Source organism: Syngnathoides biaculeatus, chromosome 11 (assembly GCF_019802595.1).
Source record: "Syngnathoides biaculeatus isolate LvHL_M chromosome 11, ASM1980259v1, whole genome shotgun sequence".
Lineage (NCBI taxonomy): Eukaryota > Metazoa > Chordata > Actinopteri > Syngnathiformes > Syngnathidae > Syngnathoides > Syngnathoides biaculeatus.
Genome location: NC_084650.1, coordinates 11,853,144 through 11,871,125, shown reverse-complemented (window position 1 = coordinate 11,871,125; position 17,982 = coordinate 11,853,144). Strand labels below are relative to the sequence as shown.

At 44.1% G+C, this 17,982-nt stretch overlaps 3 protein-coding genes across 7 annotated transcripts in view; 2 read left to right on the top strand and 1 right to left on the bottom strand.

The window, feature by feature from the left end:
- Window positions 1–261: 261 nt before the first annotated feature.
- stx5a (syntaxin 5A) lies at window positions 262–10,330 on the top strand. Of its 2 annotated transcripts, XM_061835803.1 has the most exons (12): window positions 262–404; window positions 882–1,029; window positions 2,698–2,768; window positions 2,995–3,050; window positions 3,136–3,206; window positions 3,292–3,408; window positions 4,370–4,426; window positions 4,514–4,595; window positions 7,201–7,287; window positions 7,437–7,540; window positions 8,195–8,316; window positions 9,214–10,330. In XM_061835803.1, exons 2-12 carry the CDS (start codon window positions 967–969, stop codon window positions 9,371–9,373), a joined length of 990 nt encoding a protein of 329 aa, XP_061691787.1. In that variant the 5' UTR covers window positions 262–404; window positions 882–966; the 3' UTR covers window positions 9,374–10,330. The 2 variants fall into 2 exon arrangements, with proteins under 2 accessions (XP_061691787.1, XP_061691788.1); XM_061835804.1 differs by lacking the exon at window positions 7,201–7,287.
- Window positions 10,331–10,445: 115 nt separating this feature from the next.
- On the bottom strand, window positions 10,446–16,187 carry zgc:162144 (RD3 domain-containing protein). 4 transcript variants are annotated; one of them, XM_061835806.1, is made up of 5 exons: window positions 16,048–16,166; window positions 14,745–14,981; window positions 14,410–14,547; window positions 13,071–13,390; window positions 10,446–11,552 (listed from the first exon to the last, which is right to left on the bottom strand). In XM_061835806.1, exons 4-5 carry the CDS (start codon window positions 13,388–13,390, stop codon window positions 11,165–11,167), a joined length of 708 nt encoding a protein of 235 aa, XP_061691790.1. In that variant the 5' UTR covers window positions 14,410–14,547; window positions 14,745–14,981; window positions 16,048–16,166; the 3' UTR covers window positions 10,446–11,164. The 4 variants fall into 4 exon arrangements, with proteins under 4 accessions (XP_061691790.1, XP_061691789.1, XP_061691791.1 ...); XM_061835805.1 differs by having other exon boundaries at window positions 14,889–14,981; XM_061835807.1 differs by lacking the exon at window positions 14,745–14,981 and having other exon boundaries at window positions 16,048–16,187.
- Window positions 16,188–16,192: 5 nt separating this feature from the next.
- atg2a (autophagy related 2A) overlaps window positions 16,193–17,982 on the top strand; it is a 35,745-nt gene continuing 33,955 nt past the window's right edge. Inside the window, exons 1-2 of the mRNA XM_061835800.1 lie at window positions 16,193–16,368; window positions 17,477–17,639. Coding sequence (XP_061691784.1) covers window positions 16,198–16,368; window positions 17,477–17,639 — 334 coding nt within the window. The 5' untranslated portion in view covers window positions 16,193–16,197. The remainder of the gene's footprint in view (window positions 16,369–17,476; window positions 17,640–17,982) is intronic.

Here is a 17,982-nt window from a genome sequence, read left to right as displayed (position 1 = left end):
CCAGCCACGGTGGCAGTTATTACTTGTTGAAAATATTTCTAGATCTTCATGGACGCAAAGGCATTCTTTTGATAAACGTTATCTTTGGGGAAAACTCATTTTTAAATTCCGAAATCGAATATTCCAAATATAAAAGTATCTTTTTTTCTTGTGACGTCACCCGTGTTATAAAAAATCTTTGTGACTCGTTCCTGCGCCACGTAGGCGTAAATGAGAATGTGGCGGCCTCTTGTGGTAGACAGTGGCACAACGTGGGATTTTTTTTTTTACACGGTTTTAAGTCAACGTGGCAGTGACGTCAAGACCGGAAATGCTCCCGATCGGCACTTTGATTGCCTTCTTGTTTTTCTTCCCATATTTTTACCAGAAGCATTGAGAGGAAAATGGTGTAGCTTTGTTCACAAGTAAGTCACAATTTACTAGTGTTTATCACCCCGCGCGTGTAATGGAACCCGAGCGGGACACATTCAGTCGAATTAACGCGGATGGACTACACGAAACGACCTGTTAGCATTTTGACGCTAACGTTAGCATTAGCCGGCTAGCCCGCGATCAGCTGTGACGTCCGCGACGGCCTTCGAGTAGAAAGTGGGAGACCGATTATCACTTAGAACTCTCACTAAAGTGTGTTATTTTTATAGTTCCAGTGTGAGTTGGTTTGTTTATTGTTATATATTTAAAGTTTTGACTAACCTACCCAGAAAGCAACGAGCCAAAGAGAGGCTACAGCTTTTTGACTAACCCTCAGTGACGCTCGTACACGTCTCTTATGGATACCGAAAGTGTGTTGGGGGCTTGTGTTTTTATTTATTAACACCCCCCCCCTCCCCCGCCTCTCTCATATTGACGTTTGTTCTTTACTTGTGTCTGTCCCCATCTAGTCCCACCCACAACAACAACGACGAGGTTTCTGCTTCCTTGGGAGCTGTTAAGCCGCCGAACTACCGGCGTTTTACCGGCGACAGGATGACGTGTCGCGACCGGACCAGCGAGTTCCAGTCGGCCTGCAGATCTCTCCAAGGCAGACAGGTTTGTACACGGGAATCATTTGTAATATTTAGGCCTGGGTTTTACCCCAAAGTGTGCATTTACACTGTAACTATTCGGTTTGGTTCCTTGTTTACTTCTCTTTTCGGCTGTAGATTTAGAATGTCAAGGCCACTCTGAAAATGAGAGAGAAAAGTTGCGTGCATTGATGAAGTCATAATCATACAGAAATAAACATATTTATCTGGCAATTTTATTCAGTGAATGAAAAATGCATGCATGAAAATTCCAGAGCTCTTGAAGTAATCACCTGTCCATCCATTATGTGAGCCACTTATCCTCACGAGGCTCGTGGGAGTGCCAAAGCCTACCCCAGCTATCTTCGGCTAGGAGTCAGGGTACACCCTGAACTGGTCGCCAGTCAATCGCAGGGCACATTGAAACAAACAACCATTCGCACTCACAATCATGCCTTCGGGCAATTTACAATTGTGAATAATTAAAAACAAAAACTGTTTGCGGACTGATAAGCAGGACAGTCGTTTCACTGACCACACTGAGTGAAAACACCCAAACGTTAACCAACACCCAAGGCATAAACAAATGTACAATAATAAAATAATCTACACAAACATGTCTCAATAAAGTATTGAGCAAGATTTCAGCTACAAATTTATTTTCATCCCCACTTGTAGCGTAGGACATACACATTCACAACACTTTTTCATCCATTTTACTTATCAATCCTTTAACGGCATCAGCTGATGCAGACATCCCCCGAGTGTTCCTCATAAAGACTCCAACTTTGCTTGCTTTAAGGCTGCTCTTTGTTTACACTACAAATGAAGGTGACTGTAAAACCAAACGCAACAAAAAGAATTGCACACGTTGTATAATTTAACACCACGTGTTTTTCGTTTTGGAGACATCCGCGTCTTAATGGTTGCGTCACAAAGCAAAATCCTGTTGACAGGCAAGCAGAGCTGCCACTGAAATAGCTTCAAATAAAAAACATTTGCGCACAAACCCTGCAACGACATACACAAATAATATAACAATACTCACAAGCATATATTATTCCTACTCTGTTAAAAAAGGCATTCTTGAGTTGCAACCTTATTCTGGTCTCTTTTTTTTTTTTTTTTTTTTTTTTTTATCAAAATGTGTGCGCCACGCATCTCCCAAGAGGCCAACGTGTGCACAGGATGAACAACACACAATAATACAAGGCAGCCAAGCGGGAATAACTTGTCAGATACAACAAATTTACTTTCGCTGCCAAAAATTTCATCAATTTTATACATTTGTTTTTGTTGCCAGAAAATTAAACAAACAATGCTTTGGGACTTTCCCAAGGTGAAATACACAATTTGATATTTAGTTTTACAGCAAGCTTCAAGTGGGAGTGGCAATGAAGTCAACGGCTTGGAGCAAACACTTCCAGCATCTCTTTTGAAGTATTATTTACCATGTGGCAAACGTGTGCTAGTTGTGAGCTTCACTGACACCATCAAGTGATTACAAAACAAATATTTGCCCGCAATTTATGACAGTTCATTTGTTTTCAGTGTGGCCCTAAAACGCCTCCTCCAGGTTGTTTTTGAAATGTCCACATATGATGCCTTTGTTTGTCCATCTTTAAACAACATTTTATGCGATCCTCGACGTTTTTTCACTGCGTAGTTTTGTTTCTCTCTTTCCCCCCAACAGAATGGAGTGCAGCCCAATAAACCTGCTCTCAGCGCTCTCAGGCAGCGCAGCGACTTCACAGTCATGGCCAAGTAAGTTTTGTCTCTTTTGGATGTTTGGCTGAAAGCCTCAAGAAAAGAAAGTTGCATATTTTGCTGTATCTTAGTAGGAGAACAAGAAATAAAATCCTACTTCTTCTAGACTTCTAAACATGACTTTTTTTTGTTGTTGTTTTACTTTTCTTTTTTTTTTTTTTTTTTTTGTGCCAACCAAAATCTCCCTTGTTACAAATTTGTTTTTATGTCTTTGTCCTTGCAGGAGGATTGGAAAAGACCTGAGCAATACATTTTCCAAGCTGGAAAAGCTCACAATTTGTAAGCTACCTTTGTTGCAATTCCTGATTCTTTATTAAAATGTATTTGTTGACATGCTGTATTTTTGTTTTTGTCTTTTTTACAGTGGCAAAAAGAAAATCCCTATTTGACGACAAAGCGGTGGAGATTGAGGAGCTGACGTACATCATTAAACAGGTGAGTGAACAGCAACGCTTGCGTGATACGCGTTATTACGTTGTGATTTCCTTTTTTTTAACAACAAGTTTGTCGCATTCTGTAGGACATTAACAGCCTAAACAAACAGATCGCACAGCTGCAAGACTTGATCAGGTCACGCGGAGCTCCAGGGGGAAGACACATCCAAACCCACTCAAACACCATTGTGGTGTCCTTACAGGTAAACACACTCATACATTGATAAGTGCGCTATTACTTCCACCGTAATATTCCATGCATACATACACACGCATTTACGTACACACATTTGTACATTCACACCCAAATACCGTAATCCGCGGCCTACAGAGCGCACCTGGTTATAAACCTCACCCAGTACATTTGTAAAGGAAATACCTTTTGGTACATATATACGCCGCAGCTGTGTAAAAGCTGCAAGTGCCCACATTGAAACGTGAGATATTTAAAAAGACGGTACACAGAAAGAGTTTAATGCTAGTGCGGCACTTACAGGGCCGGTTAAAAAAAAAAATTACTGGTAAAAATCGCTGAGACATGCCAGTAACACGACAGCAACACGCTAGTACAGTGCTAACGCTAGTGCAGCACTAACATGGCTGGTAAAAGTCACTTCCTCTGCACACATGTTCCGGTCTCACTCTTTACCTTTTCCACACGATTGCCCCCTTGCGACCGTTTGGAAAAAATGCACAAATTAGCTGCATCACCGCAGAAACCACAGGGTTGAAAGCATGTGAAAAAAGTTACGGTACACACTATCTGTCTTCGGTTGTTTACCTTTGTTACAACAAGCGAGCAAAATGCCAAACATATGACAATTGCTTGTGTTATTTGTAGATAGGAAGACATTTTAATGATACGTGTGAAAATGTAATTCTCCAAGAAATGAAGTATTGTCCAGTAGCCTAAATAATTTGTATTATAAAACGAGTCCAGGATGTGAATTTAATTTAGGAACAACTGATGTCTTTTTTTTTTTTTTTTTTTTTCCCCCAATTGATCAATTACACATGTTTGCTTGACCTGTATTATTTATTCCTTTTTATCGTTGGTGTTGAATCACCATTTTTCATCCTTGAATTATTCTACTTAGAATAGCCACAGTTGAAAGAGGATCCAGAGAATCTGCGCTTTAACGTCGTTGTTTTCTCCCCCTCCAGTCCAAACTCGCCTCAATGTCCAACGACTTCAAATCAGTCCTGGAAGTCAGAACAGAGGTGAGTGGAGGCCCGTGCTACGATACAACGCGGCGTCCGAAGCAATGTGAGGCGTAGTTACTGTATTCCTCGTTGGTTTGCGCACAGAACCTGAAGCAGCAGCGCAGCAGGAGAGAGCAGTTCTCCCAACCTCCTGCCGCGTCCTCTCCGCTCATGGCTAATAACTTCAGTAAGTTCACTCCCGTCCCCAATGCCTCCCAAACAAGTACTAACTCTCTGTGCGTTTGTGTGTGCGCGTGAGAGAGACTGCTTACAAATAACATTGACCCGTAAAGCTGTGGCACGACAGATGTAAGGGCGACGTGCTCCTGTTTACTCTGTCAGGGGTGGAGGGACCTGTGCCTGAGTAACATTTGCGTTCTAAAACGGAAACGCGGGCCAAATCGGAGGTGGACGGAGTGAACAAAAATGGTTAAAATGTGTACGTGCAAAAGGTTTATTATAAGGAAGTAAGAATTCTTTTTGAATTGTTATTCGACATTAGTTTAGTGGTAATTGATCATTCAGTAATTTGCTTATATGACACATTTTTTGGGGAGTCTGGGGAGTTGATACTGCGTAATGACAATTAATTTGAACAAAGAAACAGAGGGAACATCACAACTTGCAATTATTGATTGGCAAGCAACAATGATTCCTGCGTCATTGATTACTGTAATTCTCGGCCTACAGAGCGCACCAGATTATAAGCCTCGCCCAGTACATTTGTAAAGGAAATAAAATTTGCTACATACATAATCCGCAGCTGTGTCAAAGTCGCAAGTGCCCACATTGAAACACGAGACATTTATATAGAAAAACAGTACACAGAGAGTTTAACGCGAGTGCCGCTGTGCTCAAGCTAGCGCCGCGTTAACAGGGCCGATTAAAGAAAAACATACCAGTAAAAATCACTGAGACACGACAGTAACACGCTAGCGCAGCGCTAACAGGGCCGGACCGGTAAAAGTCACTTCCTCGGCACATATACTCCACCGGTCGAGTGTCCCCTTGCGGCCGTTAGGAAAAAATGCTCAAATTGGCTGTATTACCGCATAAACCGCAGGGTTGAAAGCATGTGGAAACAAGTCGCGGCTTATAGGCCTGAAATTACGCTAGCTTGTTTTTAATTACTGTGTTTTATGGACTATAAGGCGCACCTAAGAGCCTTTAATTTTCTCAAAAGCAGACAGTGCGCCTTCTATGTGGATCAATAGTGAGCCGCAACAGGTCTCGCAACTATAATAAGCAGCTGCCGACTCCATTTCCATCTGTAGAAGAAGTAGCGCACGCTGAATGCTGGGATAAACGTTTCATTTCCGTTTGTGTAAAGACCGCAAAATGGCTCCCATTAAGAGAGGCGCTTAAGACGCAGAGTTTAAACTCAAGACGATCAGTCACGCAGTAGAACATGGGAATAGAGCAGCGGCGAGAGAATTTAACATTAACAAATCATCGGTGCAGAAGTAGAGGAAGGAACAAGATGATCTGCGGCAAATAAAGAACACTAAACAGAGTTCCCGGCGGAACAAAGCGAGATGGCTACCCCAGCCTCTACTGTAGCGTCTAGTCTATGCGCCTTATATGTGGAAAAAAGTTTTAAAACAGACCATTCATTGAAGGTGCGCCTTATAGTGCGGAAAAATCGGTAACCTAAGAAAAGATCACACACGTGGGCATGGTACTCTGTCACTTTCTACTAACAACAAGCTAACCTTAGCTGCTTCCCCAAATACACAGATTTTCAAGCATGCTTCCTTGAAACTGATGACAACTCACTTCAGTGTGCGCAAAAACTATGAAGACCCCTTAACTCTCCACAAGGCGTGGCAAATGCCCCATACAAAGCCCCAAAGTTTACATGTCATGGTGCAAATAGAAAGAAAATAATTTCACATAGCTTCCCCCCCCCCCCCCCCGCTCTGGGTCGTCACACACAGCACCCACCCTCCTTCTTCTGACAAGACGTCCTGTGTTGCCACACATATTGCACGTACCATAAACTATTACTGATAATATGCAGCCGACCCTATGGTGCCACGTGACGGCAAAAAATGTTTGTTGTTCCTGCGTGCAAGTCCTCTCAAAGAGCTGCTCCCTTCACATCCATTCCACGAAACGAGACATTTTTAACTAAATATAAACATCAGCTGAGATTCATCAGTTTTCCCAAAGTTCTTTAATTAGAATTTTTTTCTTCTTTTTTGCTGTTTTGCGGGAGAACTTTGTTTGACCCTGCCAGTGGGATGCTTGCGGCCTTTACTCGCGTTTTTTTTTTTTTTTCTTTTTCTCTCTGATTCTGAAATGATGTGCTTGCTGTAATTAGCCTCCAACAGGAAAAGGAGTATTTGTACTTGAAGCCATTTTAAAAGCAAGGGATTTGATTTTGTAGGCACGATACTGTGCTTAAATATTTTGGACCAGAGCATCCAGCAGCATGGAGTGCTTTCATTTGGATCTTTCCATTTGTGGGAGCTCTCATCGTTTTCACGACTGTCACTTAACTATGCTACCTAACAGCCTTGCATCGGCTGCTGATCTAATATATTGTCAACCACTATATGTGATGTCACAGTCTGGGCCTTTATTTTAATGCACATTTTTTTCCAAAAGGGACAGATATGAACAATTTCTATGCTTTAACTGCATTAGGAATGATGCATTTTCTTTCAAAATGCCACAGGAACTTAGTTGCCGCATTTTTGAATAGCAGCGTGCTTTTGGAAAAACCCAGCTGTGAATGACTCTCCCTGTATTTGGTCCTCCAGTAACGCAAAAATGAAAACATATTTTAGGGAGCCGCAAAAAAGGGGCCCAGGAGCCGCATGCAGCTCGCGAGCCGCGCAATGACTACCAGGGCTTTACATCCTCAAATGTAAAAGGTATTTCCCTGGACCGCTTGCCTCTCTCAGAGTGTATATCATGACAAGCCCGCCCCTTCCTTCTGCTTTGCTTGCTTGCCCGCCCGGAAGCACGTGCGCGTGCAAGCGCTTTGAACGTGTGCGTCGTCTTTGTGCTCCCCCCCCCACAGAGAGTTCGGTCCTGATGCAGGACGAGTCCCGGAGTCTGGGGGACGTGGCCATTGACATGGACTCTCAAGCCAACCCACTCCAGCTGCAGCTCATCGATGAGCAGGTTGGTTTACCAGCTTTGTACGCGCATAAAGAAGCAGCAAAATGGCGAGAAAGCACTCAAAACAGAGACATCCTTCTAGCATGAGCACAATCCTGAGAACATGTTGAATTAGCGTAATTCCCGGCCTACAGAGCGCACCTGGTTAGAAGCCTCAACAAGTACATCTGTAAAGGAAATATCATTTGGTACATAGCCGCAAGTGGCCACATTGAAACACGAGATATTTACAAAGAAAGACGGTCCAGATAGTTGAACGCTAGCACCGCTGCACTGTTTTTGTTTATAAAAAAACATACTGGTAAAAATCACTGAGACACGGCAGTAACACGCTAGCGCAGCGCCAACAGGGCCGGACCTGTAAAAGTCACTTTCTCGGCACATATATTCCACCGCTCTCACTTACCTTTCCTGCTCGAGTGCCCCCTTTTTGCGACCGTTAGGAAAAAAATGCACAAATTAGCCGCACCGCCGCATAAACCGCACGGTTGAAAGCGTGTGGAAAAAAGTTGCGGTTTATAGGCCGGAAATTTACGGCATTCAACACAAACCACCTTCACTTGATGTCTGAAGCTGAAGATTTTGTGTACCGTCCTGTTGACCAGGAGAGCTTGTGAGTCGTGTTTGCTCACAAAAAGACCACGTGTGTTTGTACAGGACTCGTACATCCAGAGCCGCGCGGACACCATGCAGAACATCGAGAGCACCATCGTGGAACTTGGCTCCATATTCCAGCAGCTGGCACACATGGTCAAAGAGCAGGAGGAGACCATCCAGAGGTTAGTCAAACATTTCAAACAGCGCTACGGGTGAGAGGTGGGGTCCACTCTTGTTCGCTTGTCAGGAAGTGGTACATTGCGTGTTCACCCCCAAGTGGGAGGAAGCACCGGGAGAGCATAGAAATGCCGCACAGGGATGTTACAAAAAATTCCGCACGTGGACCTCTTCACTGCCAGGCTGACCTGCTAACCACAACTCCATCTTCACATTTTTTTTTTTTGTTTCCCCCTCAGAGCTACCTGAGTTAGGATCAAGCCCACCAGGAGATGCATTTATTCTCAACAAAGATTAAAAAAAACTATTTGACAATTACCTCTATTCTGTCAAATATGATGCAGACATGCTACCCACTCAAAAGTCTTAACATCAGAAGCACATAAATCTTATTTTTCATAGTTAAACAGGGTCCCCAATCTCCAGTCCTATTTTTAGTTTTAATTGTCACATTTCCATAATATAGTGGGTGGGGAAAGTACTCGTGGTGTACATTTTTATTATTTTTTTTGATTGAGCCAAGATTCTAATTTGGAACCTGCCCCCGATGATGTGCTAACCATGTTCCACATCGGGTGCGCATGAAATATTTTTCATTTTTACTTTTACCTACCCATCAATAGAGAACAATTCGTTTTCACTTTATCAGTAACTTTTTCAGAGAATAGGCAAATATGAATTCCTTGTATTCTTTTTAAAAATTGTAAGGGTAAATCAGCGGAGTTTTGAGCTCAGAAAGTCAACTGTGAGGCAGATATGCTTCCTTTATTCCATATTCCTATCAATTTGTGCACAAAAACTACCATGTTAAGTTTGATGTGATTTTCCCGGTGTAAAAAAATTGGCTGACTTTGCGATTTCCAGTGTGGTTTAAAGTCATTTTTGTTCCTCGTTTTTCCCAGGATCGACTCCAACGTGGAGGACACGCAGCTGAACGTGGAGGCGGCCCACTCGGAGATCCTCAAGTACTTCCAGTCGGTGTCGTCCAACCGCTGGCTCATGATCAAGATCTTTCTCGTCCTCATCGTCTTCTTCATCATTTTTGTCGTCTTCTTCGCGTGAGGAGGAACACGGCAACAAACTGTGAATTTTTTTTTTTTTTTTTTTGAAGTACAGACGTTTCGTTTCAAACGGAAGCTTGGGAATCCCACGGAAGGAATACAAGACTTAATTGGACGAAGGAGTGGAGAACTTTTTCCCCACGTGGGAGGGGGGAAAAAAAGTTATCTTCTTCATCCATCGTATCGAGAGTGAATTGAAAGCTGTTCAGAATTCTATTTTGACCGATGATTCATAAATGTTTATAGCTACTCTCTAACGGTTTGATTCTGCAAACTCTTAATTCCGATTTTTGTCCATATGTGAAATGTTCAGCCAAACGTCAAGCTTCACGTCAGACTTGCTTGCTTCAAAGATTTTTTTTTTTCATCGCGTTATTTTTTTTTGTGCGCCAAATGTAAGCAAGAATATCTGGGGTGCGCACGCACGGACGCGCTGACCCCACGTGAACTTTGCCGACCGAAGCCCAAGCCGGTGCAAAGTCCTCAAGACGGATTATACGACAGAAAGAGCATTTAATATGAAACCATAATGGATCTCGTGAACGTTTCCCTGTTGGACGTCGGCGCTTATGAAGGGGTTTTGTCCCCAGAAGTCTCTTCGGATGTCCTTTTTGCACACGTTACCCTCTCGGATTCGTCACCATGTACAGAATGTTATTTAAGTGACCAATTGTTAAGAAGAAACAGTCCATTCTTGTTTTTTGTTTTCCTTTCTTCTTTTTTTTTGCTGACTGCCTTGCATTTCGTGTACAAAGAGCAAATAGCGACCGTTTATTGATCAGAAATGGCGTTTTAATAATGAATAACGGGTTGCCGGCATTTGTGGGATTTTCTTTTTGGGACAAGAGGATTAGCCGGCAGCAAAATAATTACACCACACAAGCCCTGTCTAATTATCACTTATGACAAAGTGTGTTATTTTATTAGTAATAAATCATGTCTATCAGGACTCATTTTATTAGTACTAGAACTTATTGGAACCTATTTTCCTATTTATTGGAATTGTACAGGACACGTACGAGGGCAGCAGAACAGCGGTGAGATGTGCTGTAGGCGTGTCAGAAGAATTTAAGGTGGAGGTGGGAGTGCATCAGGGATCCGCTCTCAGGCCCTTCCCGTTTGCGGTAGTAATGGACAGGCTGACGGATGAGGGTAGACTGGAATAGATCGAAAAAGATGGCACGTTGTGGCGACCCCTAATGGGACAAGCCGAAAGGAAAAGAACAACAACTTATTGGCCATGTATGTGATAATTTTTGTCCAATTTTCAACAAAAAGATGGTTTTGTTCACACTGTAGTGATGGTGCTGAATTGTGGCCAAGGGAATGCAGAAAAATCTTTATATATAATATATATAAAATAATTCATGGACATTAGGTAGACTTCAAATACGCAATCTGTATTGAAGTGATAGCTTATATTGCATTTATTATTAGTAATATCAATAGCAGTAAGTTACACATAACTAATTGCAGGAACTCCTCAATATGCAGTGCAGTTACAGTAGGAGTGTTGCAATCTTAAATTGACACATTACAATTTTAATATAAAATCAATGTACTTCCTCACATTTCATGTTATTGTGTAGGCATATTTCCTTGTTTATTTTTAGTTAATAGAGCCATCATTTTCTGTCATTAAAATCAAGAGGAAACATTTAATACTATCAAATGTAAAACCTGCAGCCTTTAATCAATGTTTTATTTGTTTTTGCAAATGTCTAGAGTTGATTTTTACACTCTAAAATCTTGTGGCGCTTCTCCTTCTCCTTCCTCGTCGTCATCCTCTCTTTCACCCGTGGGCGCTCTGTTCCAAAGGCGCGATCTCCGGCATGCTCCTGCTCCTTCCTTTCCTGACGCAGGCCCTGATGGCCTCCTCCTCTCTTTCCCTTCCGTCGTCGTCGTCGTCGTCCTCCCTCCCCTCCTCGTCGGACCAATCCACCTGCTGCTGCAGGTCGCCCCGGGACCCCCTGGGCCCGCTCCCCCCGAAGAAGTAGCCCGTTTGGAACTTGCTGCGGAACGTGACCAACGAGAGGCTCTTGCTCCGCTGCTGCTTCGTCGGCGCGTTGTGTTCCACGGCGCCGCCCGTGACCTCCTCCAGGCAGTCGTGGAGCACCGAGCGGAACAGACGCGGGACCTCGTAGACCTCCGGTTCCATCTGAGACACCAGCCTCCTGAACCTGGAGGGTAAGGGAAGAGCTTGTGATTCTCCGTGCCAAACTCACACTGACATCCAACAATCTTTTTCTTTTTCTTTCGGCTTCTCCCGATTAGGGGTCGCCACAGCGTGTCATCTTGTTCCATCTTAGCCTATCTCGTGCATCCTCCTCTCTTAACACCCGCTGTCCTCATGTCCTCCCTCACAACATCCAACAATAAAATCTCAAATCTCTACGAGATTGCCACAACAGTAAATTTCAACTTTATCTGTTGCGTGTAATCATTTGATTCTATTTAAAAAATAAAATAAAATAAACCGTCAGTCACACAGGTTTACCGAAGTTCAACGTGTGGCCGCAACGTGCTTCCGTGTACGGGGGCTGAAGCCTAGCCCAGCGGCTTGTCTTTTTTTTTTTTTTACATATGCATTGTACTCATTTGAGAACGATGCATATTTAAAAAAAAACATCTGTCACGGAGAAATTTACCGAAGTTTAACGTGTCTCTGAGGTTTGAATAGGTTAATGTGTGGCCGCAACACGCTTCCATGTACGGGGGCTGAGACCTATTCCAGCTGTTTCTTATCTTTTTTTTTTTTTAAATATGCATTGGACTCATTTGAGAACGATGCATATTTAAAAAAAAAAAAAAAAAACATCTGTCACGGAGAAATTTACCGAAGTTTAACGTGTCTCTGAGGTTTGAATAGGTTAATGTGTGGCCGCAACACGCTTCCATGTACGGGGGCTGAGACCTATTCCAGCTGTTTCTTATCTTTTTTTTTTTTTTAAATATGCATTGGACTCATTTGAGAACGATGCATATTTAAAAAAAAAAAAAAAAACATCTGTCACGGAGAAGTTTGTGTGGCCGCAACACGCTTCCGTGTACAGAGGAGCCGACTCCCTGTCTTTTTTTTTTTCCAATCATTGTTAATGAATGCAAGTTTGTGTAAAACCAGGGGTCATTTATTGAAATATTGGTATTGGTATAAATCTGAGTGGGTCCATCGCTATGTGGGACGTATTCTTGATTGAGAAAAGATCCAGCAACAAAGTATTTATATTCGTCCAGAGTTTATCTACGCTTTCAAACTCTTCCGTGTAAATCTGGACGACTTCCTCAAAAGATCAATGTGTAGGTCCAGTTGTCCGAGACAAGCGGACAAGAAGCAGGTTAATAGACCAATTTCTTATCGGCGAAAACACCAACTTCGGCATTAAATATGGCTCCTCTATGCCAGGTGTCTCTCATTTTTCCACGTACCTTCGTTTATTATCGCCTTGTAAATGTTTAACGGTATGGGACACAACTCTGGCCGTCGCGCTATAAGACGTATTTTTGCGTCGTCTCCAACCGACTTAGCATTGAAGAATGCTTTGTTTGACCGCCACTTCCGGCCTGTGACGTTATTTGATGACGTAGGTGCACGAGCTCTATAGGCGATTAAAAAAAAAAAAAATAGCTGGGTGTCAACTACTTGCATTTTTTTCCTCTACAGTTCTGCTCCCCTGCGACTGGACCCGTCTTTCTCTCACCTGACAATGACGGGACCGCACCGGGCGGGCGGCACCTTGGCGCAGAGCTCCTGCAGCTCCAGCAGGTCGTTGGGCGTCAGCTGGTAGGGTTGCTGGCTGGGCACGTTGGCCAACCAGCCGTAGTTTGCCGCGGAAGAGGAACTACAACTGCCGCTCCGGCGACGGCGCTGGCCCTCGGCGGCCCGCTCCAGGCGCATGCGCTCGGTCCGCTTCACCGTGGCGCCCAGCTCCAGCATCAGCGTGTTGGTGACCAACTCTTCGCTGGTGCGCTGGCCTGGCACTTTGGGCTCGAGGGAGAATACGGCTGACCACGGAAACATCTGGGAAAGAAACCGTATCGGTGAAAACGTTCTTTCGTGGCCAGTCCCCCACCAGAATATTTCTCATTCCGACAGTCTCGTGGTGACAAGTTTATTTCTAGTTATGGAAGAGCATTTTGAATCCTGCTTAGCAACCAACCAACCAAAGTCAGGAGGTGGACAGGAAAAAATCAAATCCTACGTTCATTTCACGTGACACCTTTTAGCACGGTGGATCAGCTGGAAAAGCGTTGGCCTCACAGTTCTGAGGACACGGGTTCAATCCCAGACTGTGTGGAGTACGCAGGTTCCCCCCGTGCCTGCGTGGGTTTCCTCCGGGCACTCCGTTTTTCTTCCCGCATCCCAAAAAACATGCAACATTAATTGGACACTCTAAATTGCCCCCCGGTGTGATCGGTCGTTTGTCTCGACGTGCCCTGCAATTGGCTGGCAACCAGGTCAGGGTGTACCCCGCCTCCTGCCAGTTGGCAGCTGGGATCGGCTCCGGCACTCCCGTGACCCTCGTGAGGATAAGCGGTGAAGAAAATGGATGGATGAACCTTTCAGGTCCTCATTAGGGTAACGGGTGAGCGGGAGCCCACATGTTTCCTGAATGGTAAAAACAAATTGCTGGATATTTCCTTCCCTTGAACCTTCTGAATTCTGCCTGGCAACAATTTGACATTCAGGTTCATAAAAACAAATATAGTAATTGTTCGTTTATTGCGGTGAGTTAGACACTTGTCTGTCTGTGCAAAAGGTGAAATCCAGCTCAGAAAATGGATGGATGTAACGTTTGAAGCTAGGAACCTTTTTAAACCAGAAAAAAAATTCAGCATACAGCCAAATGCAAGACGGTGAAATATCCGCAGTATTAATATGTAAAAAAAAAAAAAAAAAAAAATCTGGAAGGCACTGCGTCGACAATAGTTGAACCGTAACATAGTGAGTGCGTATGAATGGGCTGATCCGATGAGTTTTCTAGACCTTAACACAGCAGAGTGAAAAATAAACTTCAATGAATTAATTTCTCTCCTGACCTTGCATCAACCTCTCCGGAGTCCTCGCGTCCGAACCCCGCTTGCTCGTGACTTGACGGTCTCCGGGCCTCCACGAAGATCCTCGTCCGCGCCGTCACTGCCCGAGTTTGGGGACTGATAATGAACGGGATGCTAATCCTGCCGCGACAAAGAGAAGAAGATGAGGTGATCTTAGGAGAGCAGTTTGACGGCGGAGAGTCGGAGCCGGGATTCGAACCGCCGACCCTTCAGTTACCCGACGCATAGCCTTAATCATACACATCTATAATTGGTAGGGACTGTAGTCATGGAGTATTACATAACAATCCCCCGTATGCATATTACTCCACTCACACGCATCAGGTGTGGTGTAGCTTCAGGGTCGTCCCCTGGTTTTCCACACCGCTCAGCACTCCGCCACCAAATCCCAGATTACAGCGAAATCCACAGCCTACCTGGAATACCACATCATCACGACTGTCTGTCGCGGTGATTATTACCTCATTATAAAGGAGTCCACGGCGGCTGTTGTTGTTGGGGTGCCAACGTCGGAGGGTGATGGGTCCTCATCAGTGAAATTACCTAAATCCATCCTGTATACACAATCATCCATATCTATTTATTTTGACCTTGCTTCATCAATGCAAAGATTCCGCCACCCATCCATCTGTTTTCTTTGCCGCTTGTCCTCACAAGGAGTGCTGGGGCCTATCCCAGATTTCAACGGGCAGGAGGCGGGGCACAGCCTGAACCGGTTGCCAGCCAAGCGCAGGGCGCGTGGGGACAAACTGCCGCACTCCCAATCACACCCAGGGGCAATTTAGAGTGTCCAATTAACGTCGCATGTTTTTTGGGATGTGGGAGGAAACCGGAGCGATCGCAGGAAACCCACCCAGGCACGGGGAGAACATGCAAACTCCACGCAGGCGGGTTTGGGATTGAACCCGGGGCCTCAGAACTGTGAGGCCAACGCTTTACCAGCTGATCCACCGCACCGCCCCCTTATTTTGATTTATTTGATTTGCAATGTATTTTTTTCCACAGTTAAAACCATACTTTTACGTGCACTTCACTATCAAATATGAAATCAGATTAAACTTTTTCTGGTTTAGGTCATGCATGATTACATTATTATTTTCCATGTAATATATATACCAGAATTATATCATAAATATATTAACGGTTATTTATTATATATATTTTTAAAATTAATTTCTTCAAAGTCAGATCTTTACGTGTAATAAGATTACTATATAGTTTTAAACAATTTGGGGGGGGGGGAAATGATGTAATTCCTCGGAAAAAAAATGCCCTTACAAAGATGGAGTCGTACACGGGTCGCGCGTCTATTTACACTTCCCGTTTCCGGGTCGCGTCACGATGACGCAAGACGTCTTCGCCATACCGTCACTTGTCGTATCATAACAATAAACAAGCCCCGAAAGAGGAGAAAGACACCAGCCAGCAGGACATGTCGCCCCATTTCGACCCGAAACGCGTCGAAAATATGAGCTGACGCGGCAACGGACCGGTGGCCTAGCGAGCCAGTTCGTAGTGTCGGGGAAGTCTCGTCGCGCACAAAGAATTATCTTTTTTTTTTTTTTTCCCCTCCCCTCTCCTCTCGAGTTTTTATGTCCAGCCTGGGAGAAGTGGACTTACGGCTGGCCCCTTCCTTAGCCCCCCGCAGCTAGCCGTGGCTCGTTCCTGCTTCTGCCCCCTCTCGCGTTCGCCTGTTATGCTGTTTCCCGAGGAGCTGCGGTCGCACTCGTTCTCCTCCGCCGCCGCCGCCGCTTCTCGCTCCCTCTCCCCATGTCTCGCTGGCTCTTCCCCTGGTCGGGCTCCATCAAGAAGCGGGCCTGTCGCTACCTCCTCCAGCACTACCTCGGCCACTTTTTGCAGGAGCGCCTGAGCTTGGAGCAGCTGGGTTTGGACCTGTACAATGGCAGCGGGGTCATCAAGGAGATCAACCTCGACGTCTGGGTGAGTCTCTCGGGAAAGGTGGACAGCCACCATCGCCCCGTTACTGTAGTGTGTGCGCGTGTTTTTATTATATGTAGATATATTTTTTGGGGTCGTTTTGTTTTGTTTCACCCACTCTGATTGGAGTGTTTCGCAACGCCACCGCCAGCGTTCAACAACAACATTCTCCGACGTCATGTACAGCCCACTTTCTTTCCAAGAAACATTTGTTGCAAAAGATCGCCCTTTAGGTGGAGTTTTAACCAACCTGGCAACGTGTAAGGCATACGGATAGATCGAACTGTATCACTTTTGTGTTGCCAGATTGTCTGTCTGTCTATCTATCTATCTATCTATCTATCTATATCTATCTATCTATCTTCTATCTATCTATCTATCTATCTATCTATCTATCTATCTATCTATCTATCTATCTATCTATCTATCTATCTATCTCTATCTATCTATCCACTCATAATTTGGCAACATGTAAATCATAGATATAGATTGAACTGTATCACTTTTGTGTTGCCAGACAGACTATCTATCATCTATCTATCTATCTATCTATCTATCTATCTATCTATCTATCTATCTATCTATCTATCTATCTCTATCTATCTATCTATCTATCTATCTATCTATCTATCTATCTATCTATCCAGTAACGTCATACACAAACAGAATTATCACTCCTGTGTTGCCAGGTTATTTACATATTGATATGATCTGTCCATCTGTACTGTGTCACCATCTGTCGGGCCATATCATACGTAATAATAATAGATTACTGTAGAACGTGACAGCTGTATTTATTTAAGTGATTTGATTGGACGGATGCTCACAAAAGAGCAAGTGGGAACAAATCATTTCGATGTCCTTGCACGGTTTCGAGTAACATATTTTCATTAGGTTAGGTATTGTGTATTTTTATTAGTTTTGTCCTGGCTTTTTTTGGTGTTTGTTTTCTGCAAACACACAAAAGATTTAAAAAAAAAAAAATCCTAACCAAGTTATCTGTAGCCATAGTCACTTTTTTTTTTTTTTTTTTTAAATGGAAATGAGTCAACATGTTTTTCCCTTTGTGTCGCTCGGCACGTCATCTGCGTCTCCTATCTGTTAACTTTAGGCCGTCAATGAGCTCCTGGAGTCCCTGGGCGCCCCCCTGGAGATCGTGGACGGCTTTGTGAGCAGCATCACGGTGACGATCCCGTGGCAGGCTCTGCTCACCGACCACTGCACTTTGGAAGTGTCCGGTCTCCAGATAACATGCAGACCCAAGTACCGAATGGGTTAGTCGTCATGGAGGTCTTAAAAAGGAAATACCCATCTTTTTCATAGTTTATAACAGCTCTCGGGTGTTCTGATGGTATGGTATGCATTTATGTTTGCTTGCGCAAGTCTGGTGTGGCGGAGAAATGTGTTAGAATAGTACAGGACATGTACGAGGGCAGGAGAACAGCGGTGAGATGTGCCGTAGCTGTGTCAGAACAATTTAAGGTGGAGGTGGGAGTGCATCAGGGATCCGTGGTAAGCCCCTTCCCGTTTGCGGTAGTAATGGATAGGTTGACAGGTGAGGTTAGACTGGAATCCCCTTGGACTAAGATGTTCGCGGATGATATTGTGATCTGCAGT